The sequence below is a fragment of the Montipora foliosa genome, chromosome 9, assembly GCF_036669935.1.
Source record: "Montipora foliosa isolate CH-2021 chromosome 9, ASM3666993v2, whole genome shotgun sequence".
Classification (NCBI taxonomy): domain Eukaryota; kingdom Metazoa; phylum Cnidaria; class Anthozoa; order Scleractinia; family Acroporidae; genus Montipora; species Montipora foliosa.
This window is the reverse complement of record NC_090877.1, coordinates 13,547,378-13,567,377: the sequence shown is the minus strand read 5'-3', so window position 1 is coordinate 13,567,377 and position 20,000 is coordinate 13,547,378. Positions and strand designations below refer to the sequence as shown.

General features: G+C 39.6%; 1 protein-coding gene across 2 annotated transcripts in view; it reads left to right on the top strand.

Moving 5' to 3' along the window:
* The window catches only part of LOC137969879 (3'-5' exoribonuclease HELZ2-like), a 66,774-nt gene that overhangs the window by 8,531 nt on the left and 38,243 nt on the right, over positions 1 to 20,000 (top strand). For both annotated transcript variants that reach the window (XM_068816275.1, XM_068816276.1), the window contains exons 4-21: positions 11 to 205; positions 943 to 979; positions 1,462 to 1,589; positions 2,224 to 2,286; positions 2,749 to 2,922; positions 3,348 to 3,384; positions 4,462 to 4,586; positions 5,639 to 5,725; positions 7,750 to 7,866; positions 8,424 to 8,471; positions 11,200 to 11,268; positions 11,872 to 11,926; positions 12,737 to 12,802; positions 14,337 to 14,408; positions 16,164 to 16,505; positions 18,520 to 18,661; positions 19,175 to 19,385; positions 19,856 to 19,990. In XM_068816275.1, coding sequence (XP_068672376.1) covers positions 11 to 205; positions 943 to 979; positions 1,462 to 1,589; positions 2,224 to 2,286; positions 2,749 to 2,922; positions 3,348 to 3,384; positions 4,462 to 4,586; positions 5,639 to 5,725; positions 7,750 to 7,866; positions 8,424 to 8,471; positions 11,200 to 11,268; positions 11,872 to 11,926; positions 12,737 to 12,802; positions 14,337 to 14,408; positions 16,164 to 16,505; positions 18,520 to 18,661; positions 19,175 to 19,385; positions 19,856 to 19,990 — 2,103 coding nt within the window. The remainder of the gene's footprint in view (positions 1 to 10; positions 206 to 942; positions 980 to 1,461; positions 1,590 to 2,223; positions 2,287 to 2,748; positions 2,923 to 3,347; positions 3,385 to 4,461; positions 4,587 to 5,638; positions 5,726 to 7,749; positions 7,867 to 8,423; positions 8,472 to 11,199; positions 11,269 to 11,871; positions 11,927 to 12,736; positions 12,803 to 14,336; positions 14,409 to 16,163; positions 16,506 to 18,519; positions 18,662 to 19,174; positions 19,386 to 19,855; positions 19,991 to 20,000) is intronic.

Sequence of the window (20,000 nt, the reverse complement as noted above, 5' to 3'; positions counted from 1 at the left end):
TGCGTTTCAGGCTCTGCACGATTGTTACCTTGTGTCACCCGATGTTCATATGACCTTGGCGTACGTTGAAGACTTTATAAGACGTAAGGGATACGATACAGCAGCGGCACTGTTAACAATATTGCTGCAGCGACTCGGACATGGCACTGATCCCGAGTTTTTGTCCTCGTTAGTATGCAGAAGGGCTGATTGTTTGCTCCAAATGGTTAGTGTCTGCCAAGTTTCCACAATCGGTCGTTAAAAACGTACGGTGACTATCTTTTTTAGTAAGATGCCTTTTATAAGAATATTAAGGCTGGAATATAATTAACCCGCAAAATTTCAAAAGTATACTAAGAACATACCTTAGGCTGATGGTCAGTTAAGAACGATTTTATTTTGATCATTTTTATGAGAGGTATCATACGGTAAAATCAATGTAAAGCCAAACTTGTTTGCGGCATCATCTGGAGCAATATGATACAACATCTCAGCAAACAATGCACTTTGTATGGGCGGATCATTACACTTCTTCGGTAAATGGTTGTCCACCATCTTGAATTGTTGAAGCAACGAAAGGTTGGGGAGCGAAAAAAATAGCAACCGAATGGGTGAGGAGGAATAAACAGATAGTGGGGATGGGGGAGGGGGAGTAGAGATTTACGTTGAATTAAAGCACATATTTTATGCTCCTTTCCTAAACATGCGCGCTTTGAAGTTCAAAGTGCAATCAATCAACATGTTCTGTACCCTAGAATTACGATTATCATATATTACTAAATTTTCACTCGAGGATATTGTGTTTCAAGCGTTCTGACCCAAGTTGTTTAAAGGCTGGATAACTTTGTCCAGTGGATAAGTCACAATTCATAGTATAAAAATTAATATACTTCAGGCTAAACATTGACCGAACTGTGCATATATACACAGTTACCTGAGATGAATTTTTTTTTTTATCCCCAGCATTACTTACCATACGTCTTGCGGGATTGCGAAATTGGTAAGTGTGCAGAGGTTGAAAGGTTTCGGCCACCACAAGCAATGACTTCGGTTCATTTTCCGTGTCTCGAAAAGCGTACGCTGGCCTGAAACTAGTCAGTGGCCAATAACCATCTTCGAAGTATCTCATTGTTCCATTTGGTAGTTACCAAGTTTCACTTCATTGATAGTTACCAAATTTTGCTAGTAATAATACTTATGGATTCATCGCTTGATATCCCTGTAGTTAAAGTAAAATGCCATGAGTCATGCATGACTGATGTGAGTGTACAAACAGGCAATATCGTTATTATCATAATCTTCGTTTAAATTTTCTTTATTTAGTCAAGTACAGACCCAGCGTTGCACGGGACTAAAGGAAGTACTTCCTTACGTCAATACAAATCTTACCTGTTTCTTTTCCTTGTATTCCCAAGTCCATAGAACAGTGAAACTTATCCAGATAATCTCCTTTTTTATCTTTCTTTTGTTGTTCGTTTTTAGCTTATGGAATGCTTGATAACGTGCTTAATGAGCACACTACATTTCTTCTTTTGCGTGCTCTTGAGTTACAAGGGGAGATAGAGAGCGCCTTCCGATATGCTATCATCTACAAACATTTGGATCATAAGGTAACTCTTGCTTATGTTACACAACATGCGTGTTTTTAGCGGTTGGTGATCACTTTTTCGTCATTTGGAAAATGAATAAAACAAGTTGTTTTTAATCTGGTCATTTCATCAATATCTATATGGTAAACAGATCATTACCTGGCCGCTTGGGGATATGAATTTTATCTTCTCGTGCTGATGGTGTCTCTATCCTCGCGCGAACATACCCTCCATCCCGGCGCGACCATGTAATATCCTCTATTTATGAAATTCATTATTAATTCAGAAGTACTTTCACTCTGCGGTTTCTCCAAATTTGTCCAGCCTGCTATTAAATTTGTAAAGGTAAATCATTACTTTGATTTTTCCTTATAGGGACGTTGCTGCTGTAAGGATACGATGCGATACGATACAATACGATAGGACCTGCAGCCCGTTTCTCGAAAATCCAGCAACTGTTCGGGGGCCACATTTTCCTCTGTACCTAAAATGACAAAGAGCTTTTAAGCCATCAATTTTCACAATCAAGTTCACGTCTTGTTTCCTTGAAAAGATGTTAAAAGGACCACTTTCGCAAATGGCTTTTCGGGACTTTCGAGAAACGGACCCATGAATCTTGAAAACTAAATAAGACGTTTATGCTTGGATTTTGCAGATGACAAGAGACAAGAGCGCGTTAAGAAGATTAAAAGAGAAAGTCATGAGGCTATGTGGTCAAGTACGAGTTCAAAAGTGTGTTACAATACCCTGACTAAAATCACTGCAATCGAGAGCTGAATTCGACAATTGTTTTGTTGTTCGATTGCACTAAAAATTAGCACGTTTTTTCGTCTCATCTGTTTCGAAAGATCGCAACTGCAATACCGTGGCGTTATGTGAAATAATAAAAAACAGTTGTTTAGTTGGATTGTTTTCACAACAGAGCGCATCCCTGTTGATTATTTCGAGGTCGCTTGAATGCAATAACGGAACCCTTCCCCCTCCGCCCCCCCCCCCCCCCTCTCCTAAAAAGGCACTGAGCGCACTCCATTTCAAAGTCGTTGCCATTAGAAGCAAGCATAGCAGTGTTACCGCTGACGTTTCCAACCCGGGACACGTTTGTTGATAAGTAAGAGCTCGTTGGTGCTCTAACCAATGCACTCCCACCACTCGCCTTTAACGTGTCTTTTTTGTTCCTCAGGGATACGGAAATCAATATCACATTGTCAGAGTCATTGACGTCCTCATGTCAAGTGCAGAGCAGCATAGAAGAGAAGATACGACCTTGGCTGTACGGATGTACACTGAAGTTATAAACCTCTTTCCTGAAATTTTGGAAGCCTTCGAACGAAGGGCTCAGTGTTACCTGACTGTGGTAAAAAAAATGTTTCTTCTGTGCATGCTTAGACACAGTCGCACAGTCTCCTAAAGTTGTTATTTAAGAAGAAGGCTTCATCGCAACCGGTTTAAGTGAGCACAGACTTTATTATTAAACATCCGTTGCTATGCATAAACGTTTACAGAAGCTCATTGATTTCTTTCAAAAAAGGAAACATTTGACTACACATTGGAAGGAAAATTGATGTAAAAAATGTCAGGCAAAATAGAGAAGACCGTTGTTTTTCAAAGAGAAGTCTGTAAAATGCGTTTACTATCATTTTGTTGGCCCTACAGTTTTACCAATTTATCAATCAAGCACAGTGGGACTGAAATACCAAACCCTTTGGAATGTAAATTTACAGACGTTTAACAACTAGAATGCTATCTCTTACTTTGGTCTGACTGTCTTTCACTCTTTAGGGAGATCTTCAGAAAGCAAAGCAGGATTGCCAAAGAGGTAAAATTAATAATCGTCGTAGTCATGAAGCTTTAGAAGAAACGAAGGGTGTCCACGTTTGGGTAGCTCCGAAATCTCCGATTGCGAAACCCTGAAACTGAATTATAGATGTAATAAGCCGAAATGTACGGGGTTTGGCAACCAGATCTGACTCGGCTAACCACTGTTGAAGACAGTCGTAAAATTTTGCACGCATTTATGTGGGCGTTATTATGCCACCTCCATCAGCCAGCTACAGGCGAAAGCGACATTTGCACTTTTCAGGATTCATGAACTTCAAAGCAGCGTGAAGTCACGCCTTTATTTGAATGTTAGCGGTGACAGGGAATCAGAATTCGAAAGACTAGTTCAGTTTAAAATGCAAACATCAATGCGCAATGGTCCTACTCATGTAGTCATCCGTGCTTGTAAATTGTTTTACAAAGTTGTATTTAACAGCGAGACGTCTTTATCCAAAAAATGTTAATGGTGAATGTGGGTTTGTTGAAGGTAAACAAATGCTAATTTAGAGCATTTCTATTGCCGGTTTTCTGACATAATTTGTTTTGCTGTGAGAGAAAGACAATGTTAGTGTGCAGCTCATACGACTCTTGGTAGCCAGGTTACTCAAAAGCTAAAATGGTAGATTTACCAACGGGCCTGCGACAAGACACTATAACTTTGGAGACCATAAGAAAATGAGTCAACACCCGTTTTCCATCAACGACGTTTCAGTTCTGGGGGAAAGTGGAGCAAAGCAGTTCTAAACGCGTCCGTTTATATGAAAAGTAAACATCATATACTCGAGCTCTTATGTGTCGCCGGTTCTGAAATACAAACGCGGTTGCCCTTATTATCATGTATTCTGAGAGGCTTTATTCAGCATATCCCATCACGTATGACTTGAGGTTGGGGAAGATCCGCCCGCGGACAGCTACCTTGTTGTGTTAAGTTTCAGGTATAACTGGCTTGTAACGAATTCTATTAGATCTTCTTCGACTTTGTACACTTCTGTCTTTTTTGAGGTACGACATTAACGTCGTCTCACACTTAACTTGTTAACTAATCGGTGGCAAATATTCTTGCCTCCTCTTGCAGCTCTTAATATTTCCGACCGGACCAGTTCTCCTGCTTTTGATATGCTAATTAACATTAACACTCGGCATGGAGAGCTCGACGAGGCCTTGCGACTTGCGATGGAATGGCGAAGGATGGATCCGGAGGTAAGCTTAACAAGTAGCCAACGGAAAATTCCTTTGATTTAGACTCATAAACCATAGAATCCTGGAATCCACCGATCGAAGTGGCCATTGACAGATGTTTAGACAATTTTTGTCACATCGGGTCCTGCTATGATGCCAACGGTCTCCACTAGCAATCTTCTTACTCATAAAAAATTATACAACCGACGCATAAATCAACTTGTCTGTACAAAGTATGTGCCCAACAAAGAATAACCTCAAACCGGAAGAAAGAATGTTTCCAATCATCGGTTTGGAAAATTTTCTCAAACATTGTAAGTTCTAATTGGAAAATCAATAAATAGTATCATTGATTAAGTTCCGGGGCACGACCTTCTTGCACACTTATGGCGTGTTAGGGTTGCCCAATTGTTTTGACACATGCGGCAAAACTGAGAGCTTTCCTATAATAACAACTGGCAGAATAGGGCAACAATTAAAGCAAGGTGACACACGGTAATACCAACCCGGTGTGGGCAACACATCCCGCATGCGCACAGCCATGTCACCGGGTCAATTAGCAGCCATGGATAGCTGTTTCGGCCTTTTGGGCTTCATCAGCATGGCGTCGAGTTAAGAAGGCTCTGCTGGCAGGGTGCGTCAACGAAAACGTCACTCCAAAACATAACTTAACGCCATCGTAAGTGTTCCGCTATTATTCCATCTTCTAACCATTGTACAACTCGGGAGAACTGTCTTGTAACTGGATGGGTACGATCGGTTTTAAAGTAAACGTATAAAATGAATAGTTCATTGCCGTATGCTCACGCTTTCGTTAAAAACTAAAGGTTGTTCTGTGGAGTACGGGGGAAAATGCACTAAAATGCGTATCGATCGTGCAGCACGGTATCTTCCTTTTTTAACCAATAGTATCTTTGCTTTGTGACGTGTCGTTGCCGTAGCCGTCGTCACGGCCTTTGCTTAAAACTCCCTAATTGTTGGTGGTTGACTGCATGCAAGCGCGAATTTTAATCTCAATTTCTGTATGCTGATGCTTGATAACGTTCGTAATTGTCGCTCAAACGTCATTGCAGAGCATGAAAGTTTGCCTTATTGTAAGTGACATCAGAACTAAATTGAGTGAGAAGCAGAGCTCGAGGAAAAACAGTCAGTCACAATCGGTAAGACAATTTTTCCTTTACTACTTTGGCATTTAAGATCTAAACATAGGGAGCCAATAGCTAACTCGTGGATAGGTGTCAATTTGATAGCCCCGTGAAGCTGATGATGCTGTTTTCAATAATGGAGATGATAGATATGGGTAGTGTATCGAAGTGAATTTGATATAGTATCTAAGTAAATTTCATGTGTATAAATTAAAGTGCAGTTAGAGTTTTTGTCCAGTCTTGTTTTTCTCATACAGTTCATGTTTTTATTACACTATACAGTTGTAGATTCATTGTAGTGTCCTTTGTGCAATAACAGTAGACTCGCAGTATTCTATTTCACTAGATTTATCATTTTGGCATCTGATATACTTATCAACAAAATTAACAATATTATCGTTGGAGCTTTTTTCATACTGGGGGGCATCCTTAGAACAGCGTTACAAAGCATGAATGTGAAGAGATCCTCTTTGCTGGAATTCAGCTCCACAAAAAGTTGACTATTTCTTCCATAGGCATTTCATCACTCTTCAAAATATTATCATAAACAAACAGAAGTAGACCTTCTCCTAGTGCAACACTTAAAATATCATCACCATGTTCAGTCATATCAGGTTATTGTAATAAGGTGTCCATTTCAGGGATGTTCCTTCAGTTTATTTCACACCAATCATCCACCATCATTTATACCATTATTGTTTTCAGTACTGTTCAGTTATTCATAACAAGCAGATTGTTTGAACTATCTCTGACAGGTTGGCAGACTTTGACCAATTCTCACCATTCTCCATTTTCATTTATTGTGTTCAAAATTTCGAGCCAATTTTATTGATTTCTATGCCTTAATTTTGGAATAATTCACTTGTCTTCATTAGATAATTGATGGGAGACGGCTCTAAAAAAAACAATCGCCTCTGCCACGAACATCAAAATAATGGTCGACGTCTTATTCCCTGTTGAGCTAATCTTCATAATAATAATGATGTCGAAGGACTCATATCACAACAAATTGAGGGACCTGGGCTTAAGTCTAAATCATGGCACATCGATATCTTCTTAGCAGAAGCAGATAACACCTGTGCTTTGTTATTTATGCTGAGCTTACCATAATTTGAATAACATAAACACAACTTTTTCAGATTTTTCAGATTTGATTATTTTGCCAAGACATCGGAATAAAAAAAAATATATATATAGGGAACAACTGGTGATTTCTCGTGCGCTCTTAAAACTTCTGATTCGAAAAAGACAAACACCGGTATTACACATATGAATGTTTGACTCAATTTTGACAGCTGGTTTTGATTTAATACGGCTCAGGTTACCTGCATAGGACATTTGTTTGATGACCAAAGAAATATAAACTTCGATTAAATGAAGATATAATTTCTTATGTACGATCTGGCTAACATTCTTCCTAACAGCCTTAGTGTTATTACACAGTCTTACTGGTTTCCACGACGGAACTCTCAAAATTTAATTTCGAAGAACTAAGCTTATTTAACCTCGTTGGAAACATGCAACGTGCCTTCTTCTTCTTCTCACCAACTAGTTGTTTTGCCAACTATCAGTTCGCAGACATCTCGGATCAGTTTACCAACGTCTTTTCGACCGTAAAAGCTTCCTCACTATATATTATCACTTTGGCTGCGGATCAAACCCCAGAACTAAAAGACAATGGCGGATCGATCTCTCAGCAAAAACGCTGAGTTAGCCTCATTTTTCTCCGGCTCGTCCGGAGAATGTGCCGTAGGTTTCACGAAAACCGTGAAAAAAAAAAAAACGTTGGTAAAAGCCGTGTGAAAACAATTCTCTGCACTCCATCATAATCCAGTATACTCGCGCCGTTCCTTTTCATCTTTTCCGAACATCACACGATCATTCATTTTGCCAACAGAATTCAGCGCTCTTTCCGCCATCACGAGACTCGTTCCTGCGCATGCGCGCATCCACTCGTAGAAAATATTATATGTCCCAACTAACCATGGTGGTTATCCCAATAAGTTATTAATTTAACTTAAGATTAACTTATTTTTCAGATGACAGATTTATCGCGGCTTTCTGATGAATCGGAAAACCAATTTGAATTGGAACGACCCCGCCCGTCAGCCAAGCGTCCTCCAATACGAGCATCAAAGCAGAACAGTGGTGCAAGGGTGAGTTCTTCTTTAAAAAAAAAAAAAAACAAAAACAAAAACAAAAAGAACGTCCACTCGTGAAAGTGATTAGCGCTAATTTGTTGGAAAAATTGCAATTCGTATACAGTCAGAAAAGGAACAATATCTTTCCGCATTTTAGCAAAACGACAGTCCTAGCCCGGAAACGCAAACATACTTCCGGTGGTCGTTACTTTTTGTGGGAGAGAAGCGACCGCTGGAAATACGTCTGCGTTCGCAGGCAGACAAGAAGAACTAACCCTCTCTTTTTTCCACCATATTTCTATTGTCCCGCCATCTTGAATGTGTCGACGCGTAAGTGATTGCCTCACTCATTTTACACGAAAGAACGTCTTTCTAAATAAAGTAGCAGGGCATAGAGTCAACCCAACCGCACCATAGAACTTTAAAAATGGCTGTGAGCGAAAAGTTCGAAGGCGATTTATTGCCAGTTCCCGAGAGGAATAGCTGAACGTCACTGTCGTAACGAAGGCATTCTGAAGTGATCATCGAAGTTTACTGAGTTCTCACCTCTCAGGTTTGGTTTTTTGTTACAGCCAAAGAGCACAAAGGAGTTACTGAGGGACGAATACCGAAGACAGCAGGTAATTTTATCATTTTCAGAAAGACATAAGATAAGATAAGATAAGATAAGATACGATACGATACGATACGATACGATAAGATAACATAAATCAATTTTTGAAGGAATGATAACATTTTCTTTGTTTACCCCAGTTGTGTTTGACTGATGGAAGCCTAAGCTCATCTTTGCTACGAGTGCTATAAGAATGTACATTGCTGTTTCTTACCAATTCCAATTCAGGAGAAATAATTTCATGCACGCAGTTATAAACATACAAGCAGCAATAAAAATATCTGCGTTGTTCTAAGTTTAAGGTGATTCATCAGAAAAAAAAAATTGTCGAACGATTTTCTTGAAACTTTCCCTGAATGTTCCCTACTAATCCCCGTTTTGAAAACTACAATAAAAAAGATATGTCACCGTGCTTGCTTAAGAGATATAATGGGCCAATCTTACCCCACTGATGCCTGTACTAATGACTAATCACGCGAGTATTTCTTCGGCTCAGGGTACATTTAATTTTGCGGTAGCTAAACGAGAGGGTTTTTAAAGTAACACTTGAAAAAACACCTGATAGATAGAAAGTCTAGAACATATGAAACACTGTCTTATATAGTTTATGGAAAAATCACCCAACTTAAAAGGACGTCGACACAAAACGTTTCTCGAGTTGTTGTTTTCAAGATCATAATTTGCATCCCTGGGTAAGGGGCTTTTAAGGGGTTTTTAGCTATATTTTTTTCCTTCTTATAAATTGAAAAAAAAAGTTGTTTTAAAGGGGATAATTTGTACACCAAAATTATGGAATAAAAAATATAGGTCACTGTGCTCGTTTAAGAGTAAAACACCATCGTACCTGTCTGTCTCGATTATCGTAGATCGAAACAACAAAATTCGCCATGTCCTTGGAATGCGCGCGCTTATTCGCAAACAATTACGGGTAATTCACAACTTCTCTCACGTGTTTTGAGAACTGTTTGAGCGTGTATGATCGACTTATGCCATATTTACAATGTTGCAAATTAGATCCAATTTATGAATATTGATACACCATATGCGCAGTGCAGGATGCGCAGTGCAATACTGAGGTATCACCTCAACCAACCAAGCTGATTAATTGAGCGCATCAGTTGCTGAAGAATACAGAAGTTTATCAAGAATACGGTTTGCAGGCATATTTTTCAATACCTGCAGGCTGTTCATTAGAACAACATTATCCTTGTCACCTCATACCATGTATGCATAGTCAAGAATGTGAAGGACGAGACTTAAGAAGGCGTGCATTACAAAGCAACAAGTGATTGATTCTACTTGATTCTACGCAGACGACCTAATCTCTTGTTCACCTTAGATATCGCATATTCGACATGTTCAGCGTCCACGTAAAGTTGGAAGTTTATGGAGAGATTTACGTGAAACGCCAACGCGAAACGGTGGGCTGCTGCTTGTCTTAAAAGCATGAAAATTCTGTTGTTCTAACTCGTCTCTCTCTTTTGAAAAGTCACATTGATGCTTGCTGCTAACACGCAAGAAATAAGCGCATATCAAACGAGTTTTTTCCACTTTTGGCAAACGCCAGGAACCCATGACCCGGAGCCTACATCTCCATTGTGTTGTTGTCACGACGTTTTCACAGACCGATTTATTTTTAGATTGAATTTCCCGCGAATGAGACTCCCACAGGAGGCCGATGACCAATTACAAGAAACTAACCTGACGTCACAGGGTCACCGAACCGGAACCGGAAATGTAGTCTAAAAATAAATCGGTCTGTAAAAACGCCGTGACATAGGCCCAGTATGGGAGTTGGCGGCTCCGGGTCATGGGTTCCTGCAAACGCAAATTTTTAGTCCGACTTTTGCCGTTCGCTGTAAACGTGATGCTTAGTCTCTCTAATGATACAACCCCTAAATACTTAAAACCTCTAACACTATCGACTTGGTTTTCAAGAAATGAAGCCGAGAAACTATTTATTTTCCATAGCTTGACGTTCTACGGCCTGATGCGGTCACCCTTTGTTCATGTTTTAAGGAGGTTCGAAAGGGTTTCAACTCTTAGAAGACTCTCTGTTTAGATCGAATAATGCTACAACACTGTATCACGTAATATAACAGCAATGTTATGGTACCATATGAAATACTGATTATTTCCAAACAAGATGTCATTATTATTGTGATGTAATAAGTTACCTTGGCAACGGAAAAGCCCAGCAGAAACATCCTTTATTTTGGATTTAGTTGCTCATATCTCAAAAATGAACTAGGTGACCCCCCTTTTTTATCGCTGAAAAGTGATTAGACTTTCGGCAAAGTTTAAAAAATTCTACACCGAGGATTCAGAGCTACCTTAAAACAAATCACAAAATTAAGGTGGCTCTGAACCCACGACACATAATTTTTTAAACTTTGCAGAAAGTTTCATCATGCCCCTCTAACTTCTTTTCAGACATATTGAATGTGGGTCACCGAGTTCGTTTTTGAGATATAAGCAACTAAACACAAAATAAAGGGTGTTTTTGCAGGGCTTGCCCGTTGCCACGGTGACATACTACGTTACAATAATGACTGTATCTTGTTCAGCAATAATTCGTGTTTCATATGGTGCGTCACTTGGAAGCGTTGAAACTGGTTCGAACCGCCTTAAATGTATGTCCGATCTTCACCATACGTATTTCCTTGAGATACTTGTTTTCCAGCGAATTTAGGATGAAAAAAATAGAGCGTTTTGTTCATTTCTTTTCTATGAAGGAATGCAAAGAGATAGCTCAGGAAATGGAAGCAAAGCTAAAGGACAAGGAAGAAAATCCTCTCAAAAAGGTATGTAAAAACATTGCCGCAAAATGTCCATCAAGTGACCAGACCTTATTCCCAAGATTTATTTTTAATTTTTGAAAAAAATGCTGGACCAAATGTTGATTCATTCCAAGGGCTGGGCAATGATTTCCGAATTTCAAGGGAAAAAAAATTCCAAAGGCCTCATCGTCGGCTCAGACATATTACATATTTCCAGTCGCCCAGTCATTACCAGAAAAGCTCAGATACGGTGTCAACCTTTCGACCAAACGTCTTTAACGTTCCTTACTAGAGATGAACCCTACAAATATTCTTAACAGACAGTAATATTGACTTGATATACAATAGGCATTCTCGTGTTTCAATCAAATCATCCGGAACAGTTCAACTCTGCTCTTTTGCAAGCATGGTTCGATCGTTGTTTGCCAATACGGCTGCTAGTCACTTAATCACTGTGTTGTATGTATGCCATGTCTGGGTTGCCTGTATAAGGAATTTTACAGGCTGCTTTACATTACAGAAGACAGAGAGCGTTGCCATTGGTCACTGAGTAAATTCCTGTTATGTTTTGTTTCATTCGTTGCTTTTGACCTCTTTAAATTCTAATACTTGGTTTTCATGTTATAGAAAAACACCGTTGCAGAAAATAATGATAGGCAGCATTCAGCGGATAAAATCAACGGTAACTCTTTTGTTTTGTAAGATATACCATTTCTTTCGTATAAAATCACTTTCCATTTACATGGAAGTGAAAAGTTGTTCTCATCACACAAAAATATGACGATGACAACAAATTCATCACAAAGCAAATTTGCATTTGGAATCGAGAGGCTAAAATAAATGCGATAGTGCGCTCATGCGTTGTATCCCTCCTTCTGAAGTCCAGCCACGGTCCCTATGGAAAATGAAGGACACATTCCCAGAGATGCTGACAATAAGAACATATGTATTAGAAGCTTGGACAAGTAAATGTCTTTCGTGTTACAAAAAAATGGAAAAAAAAATTTATTACCGTAAATGGTTTGAACCCAGGAGTCAAGGGCGTAGCTAGGGGGGGGCGGGGAGGGAGGTCCTGGGGTGCCTGTGACCCCCGCTTTGTAAGCCGTTTTTTACTCAAACAACCTACAATATTCAGGTTGCGAAAATGCGAGTACCCTCTGTTTGACACAGTGTGACCCCCCCCCCCCCCCCCCCCTTTGAAAAATCCTGGCTACGCCCATGCCAGGAGTCATATCATAATCATGCCTGAAGTACGATCGTAGGTCCTGGTGAGTTTAGGCCTAGGAAGGACTGTTGTTTTGTAACAATGACTGACGTTTCGAGTCGAAACGTCAAAATTAGCGTAGACTATCTTGAGCCTCCTATTTTACATAATTGTTTACGATTCGTCTGAGTGGTTTTTCTGTCTCTCTTTTTTATTTGCCACGCGAATACGTACTCGTTTGGTTACAGTGTTACAGTAGTTTGTCAATATTTTGTGTTAATTTTGCAGAATCCATTACTACCGAAATGGCAACAACAGATGCACGGCTATCAAAACCTCCATCACACGGCTCAAGTGAGGAAACTATACATAGAGAAAGATTACTTCATGGAAAATGCGCGCGTACGATTTCTATTTACGACTTGAGTATAGTATCAGAAAACGAACGAGAGTGCAGCGAACGAGTGAGTTTTCTGATACGTATCAGCGAGTGAATAAAAATCGTACAAAGCGTTTTCCATGCTTTAATGTGTTTGTTTCATAGGTACTGAGATTTTTTTCGTGTAGTGTTTGGTAGATTCGCACAAATGGGCCGATGAAAGGAATACAAATTAGTTTAAAATCGCTCAAGCGACAACTTAATTATTTGATAAAATTTACAACACTTACTGTGTTTAAAATATTTTAGCAAATTGCAGAATAGCCAGGCTTTTTCTTCAGGTGTAGTTCGAAATTAGCCACTTCACTTCGAAGGGAAGTCGGCTTGTATTCACTGCCATCCGTAATGCAGACTGAGATGATAAATTGGCTGATGTATTCATTCAGCTCAACCGCTGGAACAACTTCCATTTTCTATTATTACGTAACCTTCATTATGTAACCTGTATTCACACATTTCAATTAGTGTTCCTATAAATATCAGTCTCCTTGGGCGTTTTCCATTTAAAAAAGTTTCCGGAAATTTCGGTGGAAATTTCCATCGGGTGAAAAACGTGTTCCATTTAACTCAGGTCCGTTCGCCGCCCAGTGATTGCGATTTTACGCGCCAAACTTTAAAAGATGTGGCCGTGAATAGCCTGGAAGTGGTAAGACCTTTCAAAAGTTGTAAATGGAACACACATTTCCATCGGAAAGTTTCCAAAGGGAAAACGGGACTACCTTTTCACAAGTTCAGTTTATTCCGGAAATTTTCCAGTGGAACGAACCAAAAACGTGTGTTCCATTTAACATCCCAACCGGAATTTCCGGAATTTCTTGGTAAATGGAAAACGCCCCTTGTAATTTTCGCGGCTCTACTTTTTATTTGTTTATTTGCAAATAATTTTCAATATGAGGAAGGCTGAACAGCCGAAACGTTGTCGCAGTAAAGCCAGGACAGTCAAGACTATATATATTTAAATAATCATGAGATATTTGAAGGGCGGGTTATAGACGAAGGACAGAATTGATCCTCGCAGTTATCTGGACAATTAAAGCAAATTTCCCTAAAAGACACTTGAAAAATTCAAGTAGCTTCATCGGGATTCGAACCCATGAATCTCTGCGATTCCGGTGCAATGCTCTACCAATTCAAATGAACCATGACGTTGGGAGCAAACATGAATTTATTTCATTCATCGAGTCCTTCATGGGAACACGTGAGTCCAACAAATTGACCTGCTTCGTAGCTGATTGATTGTAGAGCATTGCACCGGCATTTCAGAGGTCATGGATTCGATTCCCATCGAAGCCGTCTGAATTTTTCAGATGCCTAAAAGAGACAATTGCTTCAATTGTCCACATAAGCACGAGGATTACTTCTCTCCTTCGAGTATATAATCGTGTTGTTCGACATCTTAACAATTCTAACGCAACTTAACATACTGATTTGTTACTTTGTTATTTGCAGAACCTTTCCCAGAAAGAACAAAAAAACGGAAGGTGCGACGAAAGACTCGAAATCTCAGGGCCAAAAGGGAAGGTAATTATCTAGCAGTTGAGCTACCATGCCGACGGGGAGCTGGTCATTTTGTGACTTCGTTGTTTTGAGTAACTTCTTATGTAATATATATTCTATATACAAGGCTAAAAGTTAAAAGAATTAAAATATTCAAACCAAACGTTTTCGGCTGTTTGCCATCATCAGGGTTAAAATGGGTGACCGTCCGCGCGTACATTTATATCTTATGTAATTCCCAAAGGAAAAAGTATGGAGACATAAGAAATGACTTGTTTGTTCAAACTGGGGCGGAATTGTTGGATCATTAGCCCCTCGACGACGTTTTCATCAAGCTCCCTTTTTGCGGTAAAAACGAAAAACTCGGTAAGACGTTTATTGAAAAACTCAACAAGTTCACTAATTTCAATTTCATTTTTATAATCCTGTGGCAAACAAGGCAAATCAAACCCTCTTTAACAACAAAGACAAAAACACTCACAGATCCAAAGTTGTTTACAAAGGTGATTGTTCTTGTGGCGTTGATTACATTGGCGAGACTGTACGAAACCTAGCAGTACGAATTGCGGAGCATTCAAATCCTGCTCACGCTTCTGAACCTGCAAAACCGGCAGGCGGGAAAACCCATCACATGCTTTCACGTGGCGTGTTCTCTCCTCGGCATAGACTTTTCACAAGCGTAGGATCGTCGAGGGGCTGATGATCCAACAATTCCGCCCCAGTTTGAACAAACAAGTCATTTCTTATGTCTCCATACTTTTTCCTTTGGGAATTACATAAGATATAAATGTACGCGCGGACGGTCACCCATTTTAACCCTGATGATGGCAAACAGCCGAAAACGTTTGGTTTGAATATTTTAATTCTTTTAACTTTTAGCCTTGTATATAGAATATATTTTACTAAGCGAACATTATGGACATTCTTATGTAATGTTTTGAACAAGAAGGCAGATATCAGAGGAATCGAAAAGGATCTACTACCACAACGTGAATTTGTAGATTAAAATATCAAGAGAAAATAAACAGTGGGGTAAACCCCCTAGAGGGAGGGGGTCCTTGTTCCCTTTAAAAATTTGCTTGTGCTCCCTTATTCCCGAAATTACTTCCAAACTAGTTGTTATCCGCTTTTTGATCCCTAAAATGGTTTAGTATGTTCCCTTGTTCCCTAAGATGTTTTTTCGTCTTTATTTCCCCTGTTCCCGGGTTCCAATTAGCTCTATTGGTACAATTGGTTCTATCCACTGGGCAAATCCCAAATCTTTCATTTACTCAATTGTCTTTCGTAACGCTAATCCGCTGGTTGATGATGTTTCCTTGTTGAAAGCACTATTCTCCTTTTCAACAACCGACGTCAGCAGCTTCAGAATCAGTTCATCATCTGACGGTTCGCAAATATTGTCCCTCAGAAATTATTCGGGGATTTCCGAAGATGTTTTAACCGATGACTGAACAGTGTTAAATATATTAAGGTTCCCCTAACTTCAAATATCTTTGCTGAGATAAATCTCTTTCCTGTAGCAATCTTATTCTGCTGTTTTCCTTTGACAATTTCACAAAGTTCTTTACCATTCAAAAATGCTTTGAAGAAGGGGATTGATCCATTCCTGTCTTCATGTCGGCCATGGGACACACCATCGCGAATTTAGTCTACTTCAAACAAATTGGGCGGATTTGACTTTAAGTGTGTCGGTAGTTCTGCGAAATAAATGGTAAAAGAGGTTAAAGACAGTTCGACAATTTTTGTAAACTTCATTATATTTCTTTCCTTTCTATCCAGAGTTAGCCAATGATTCTGACGCCAGTAGTGTGGGTAGCATACAAACCTGTCCTGGTGATGTACGTGATCGAGAAAATCCTCAGAATCGTCCGAAGATGCCTACGTTTTCAGACATTGAGAGAGGTGCAATGAGTGATTACACCAAGTCTTCATCCCGTCAAACACAGGCACATAAACTGCAAATTGCTAAAAGTGCAATTCGTCCAAGACCGACTGGGGTATTGGGCACCTATCAACTCTGTTGGCAATTCAAACGCAGACAGACTTGTTCCCGAGGGCAAAAGTGCACCTTTGCACATAGTGAAAACGAAAGAATAGCTTGGGAAGAAGATCGAAAAAAAGGTATATTAAAAAATAAGACATTCACTTTTCCTTTCGACGAGTGATTTTCTCCATAGTCGTGGCACATACATGGTAGACCTTACAGCATGAAATATGTTGACGCATACTGCGCATGCCTAGAGTAAAACGTTATTGAAAACAACACTTAAATTGGCTAAAAATACTGGGTCAATGCCGTTAACGTTCTTGAAGGGCGCTTAATCTTAGGACTTCAAAACTACACTGAAAAGGAGAAAGCAAAAGGACTTGATTCGATTAAAATGATGCTGTTTTAACACTACAGCCAACTGTGGACTCACATTGGATAACGTAGAGATGCCAACAAAGATGCAAGCTCACAGAAAACAAGTGCGGGCCAAGTTGCAAAGACGCATGAATAGTGTTGGCAAGGAAAGCATTATGAATGTCCAAATTTCGGGGCATACTTTATTTGCTAATCACTATGATGGTTGTTCGTGTATAATTCAAGTGCTAGTTTTAATTCCATGTAATCCATCCTATCTGACCGTTAGCCCCAGTAATGGTCCAAGGACAGAGAAAAACCCTTCCTTGAGTAGGAAGTGAACATACGACTTCCAGAGTAGATTACCGTTGCTCTACCGACTGAGCTACAAGGTCAGACGGGAGCTGCTCGTGGTTATTGAGTTGTAATTCCACAGCAATGAACAGTTAAGGTGGTTCAAACCAGTTTTAAGAAATTCGAAGGGATATCCTATGACAACTCTGATCTACCGTGCGACACTGTCTCAGGTAGGGGCATAACCGTTTCCGTCGCTAACTGGCTGTGAGGTGTACTGTTTCCGGTCCAGTGTCACGTAATTAACTCTTCTGTAAATGACCAAGAAAAGGTTAACGCTTCTATCCAATCTTAGGCACCATCACATTGGAGAAACTATATAATAATAATGATGATGATGATGATGATGATGATGATGATACTAATAAGAATAGACGCTGGATTTAAGACTGGGTCTCGGAAAACTCTCTCTCGACTACGAGATCAAGCAAACCAATATAGTGTTTAACTTCCTGGGAGATTTCAACACCACCCTAGAGAAAGAACTCTCTGATCTAGCCCACAAGAAAGATGTAACTAAAGTGTTAACCAACTGTCAGAAGTGGATTATATCACAGAACTGTGAAATCACTATAATAATAATAATAATAATAATAATAATAATAATAATAATAATAATAATAATAATAATAATAATAATAATAATAATAATAATAAATCCTTTTCTTCGAGTTCCTGAAAGACTTAGATCTTATCCAGAGTATCCCCCTTTGGTACTCTCCAGTCTGACCTAAACCCGAGTACAAGAATGTCCGAGCGTGCGCGTACTGGGATGTGCCAGTATTCGCTGAAAATACGGAAGTCAGGGCTAACAGAATTGATGCGAGAATATTGGACAGAATAGAGGAGAAGGTGATCCTTATTGAGATGAGCTGCCCTTGGGTTTCCAACAGAGAACAGAAGGAACAGGAGAAAACTGACAAGTATGCGCCGTTGAGGTGGGAGATGCGCCAACAGTTCCCCGGCCACACTATCACACAGCTTAATGTGATAGTTGATGTACTAGGAGGCTACTGTATGGAGACGGCGGAGAAAGTTAGGAAGTTTTTAGGTTTGGATAGAGGGAACCAGGTTTTGTTTAATATGCAGAAGGCAGTTTTATCGTACACCCTAAACATAGCAAGGTCATTCAAGGTTTCGACGAATTGTTAAGGAATATAAACTCTTGTTCCTTTCTCAAATGTTGGTTCGTTACTTATCACTAATTGGTTTGTAAATAGGTTTAACCGTAGGGATTGTTACACAATAGTGCCTTTTCCTACTTATATCTGTAAGCATACTTACGTACAACATACTGCATAATAATAATTTAATAATAATAATAATAATAATAATAATTTATTTACTTATAACGCGCAATAATAATAATAATAATAATAATAATAATAATAATAATAGTAATAATAATAAGATAAGTTGTTGTTTGATCGTTTTCAGTTAAAAAGAAAGTCAAGAATGTAAAGGCGAATGATGGTTCCTCGCTTCTCAAAGACTTTCGTGTAGCATTCAGAGGGCCAGCGAACTGCCGAGCACCATTGAGAATTCCCGGGAATGGCGGCAAATACAGGATGTGTCCAAAGTAAGAAAAGCTAGGTTATAGCTAACAATTTTACTCAAAATTGGATCATGTTCAAACGTCGACCGGTTAGCACTGTGGGACAAGCATAGGGGAGGTCGTACATTCCGAGGGGACCAACTCTTTTTAGGGCGTTTGATTAATTTAAGAAAGTGCTTGCTTCTTAAACACATCTCCAATGGTTAGACGTTCAAGTGTCCTTGGATAAGGACGATGATAAACCATGGACTACGCCTGTTTATAATAGGTGTGAGACGCAAAAGAGTACTCATAAGGAGTACGAAACCTATTCCCCTACTCCTTGCCCCAAAAGAAAAGTTGTGCTTTCTGCCCTTGTATGAATTGTTACGTCATCCTGACGTCAGCGAGGGCCGCGTGCGTGAATGTTAGAGTTAGATAACGTTAAAAATAGTATAATCTTCCTTAAAACCACATAATTCTCTTAAATTATTTTAGTGTGCTTTTAGACTAAAAGATTATCCCGATTGTAATTGAATTATTTTGTTTAAACTAAAGGTGGTCAGAAGGAAAATGCAAACTCGACAAAAGATGTACTTTAGCCCATGGGAAGGAAGAACTCAAAGCTTGGAATGAGCACTTGGAAAATATGAACAAGAGGAAAAAAGAAGAGTCACTTAAGAAAAACGCACGACAAAAAAGTGATTTAACTGCAAATGTTCCATTGCCTAACGATGTGCCTGTGAAACGTTTAGCTCCTAATTATAAGGTTAGATGCCGTGATCAATGAAAGTATTTTGTTTGGTTTCTGTAATGAATAGGGGGAGGCGCGGTGGCCTCATGGTTAGTGTGCTCGACTCCGGAGCGAATGGTCCGGGTTCGGGTCCTGACCGAGAATATTGTGTTGTGTTCTTGGGCAAGACACTTTACTCCCACGGTGCCTCTCTCCACTGGCGAAATGTTGGGGGTAACCCCGCGATAGACTGGCATCCCATCCAGGGGGGAGTAGAAATACTCCTAGTCGCTTCATGCCATGGAAACCGGGATAAGCTCCGGCCTGATGGGCCACTTGGCGTTTATGCAGGCTTTACCTATAATGGATATAACGTTATGCATACATTGATGAATTTCTAAAACACACAAATTTGCAGAGTGAAAAGCTCGATTTATAGGTTTGGAATGTTAAATATATTGAATGAAAGGCAATTTATTTGTTTTGTTTTCTTTTCTTTCTTCTAGGTGGACGAACTTGTGACAAGTGTTGCTGGAGTGACTGTGTCGTATGAGCCGCAAGAACTCGATGTGTCATTACAAGTACCGCTCAACAGCGAAGGCAAAATATCACATTCTTGGACTATACGAGTCAACTATGAGGTTAGACGTC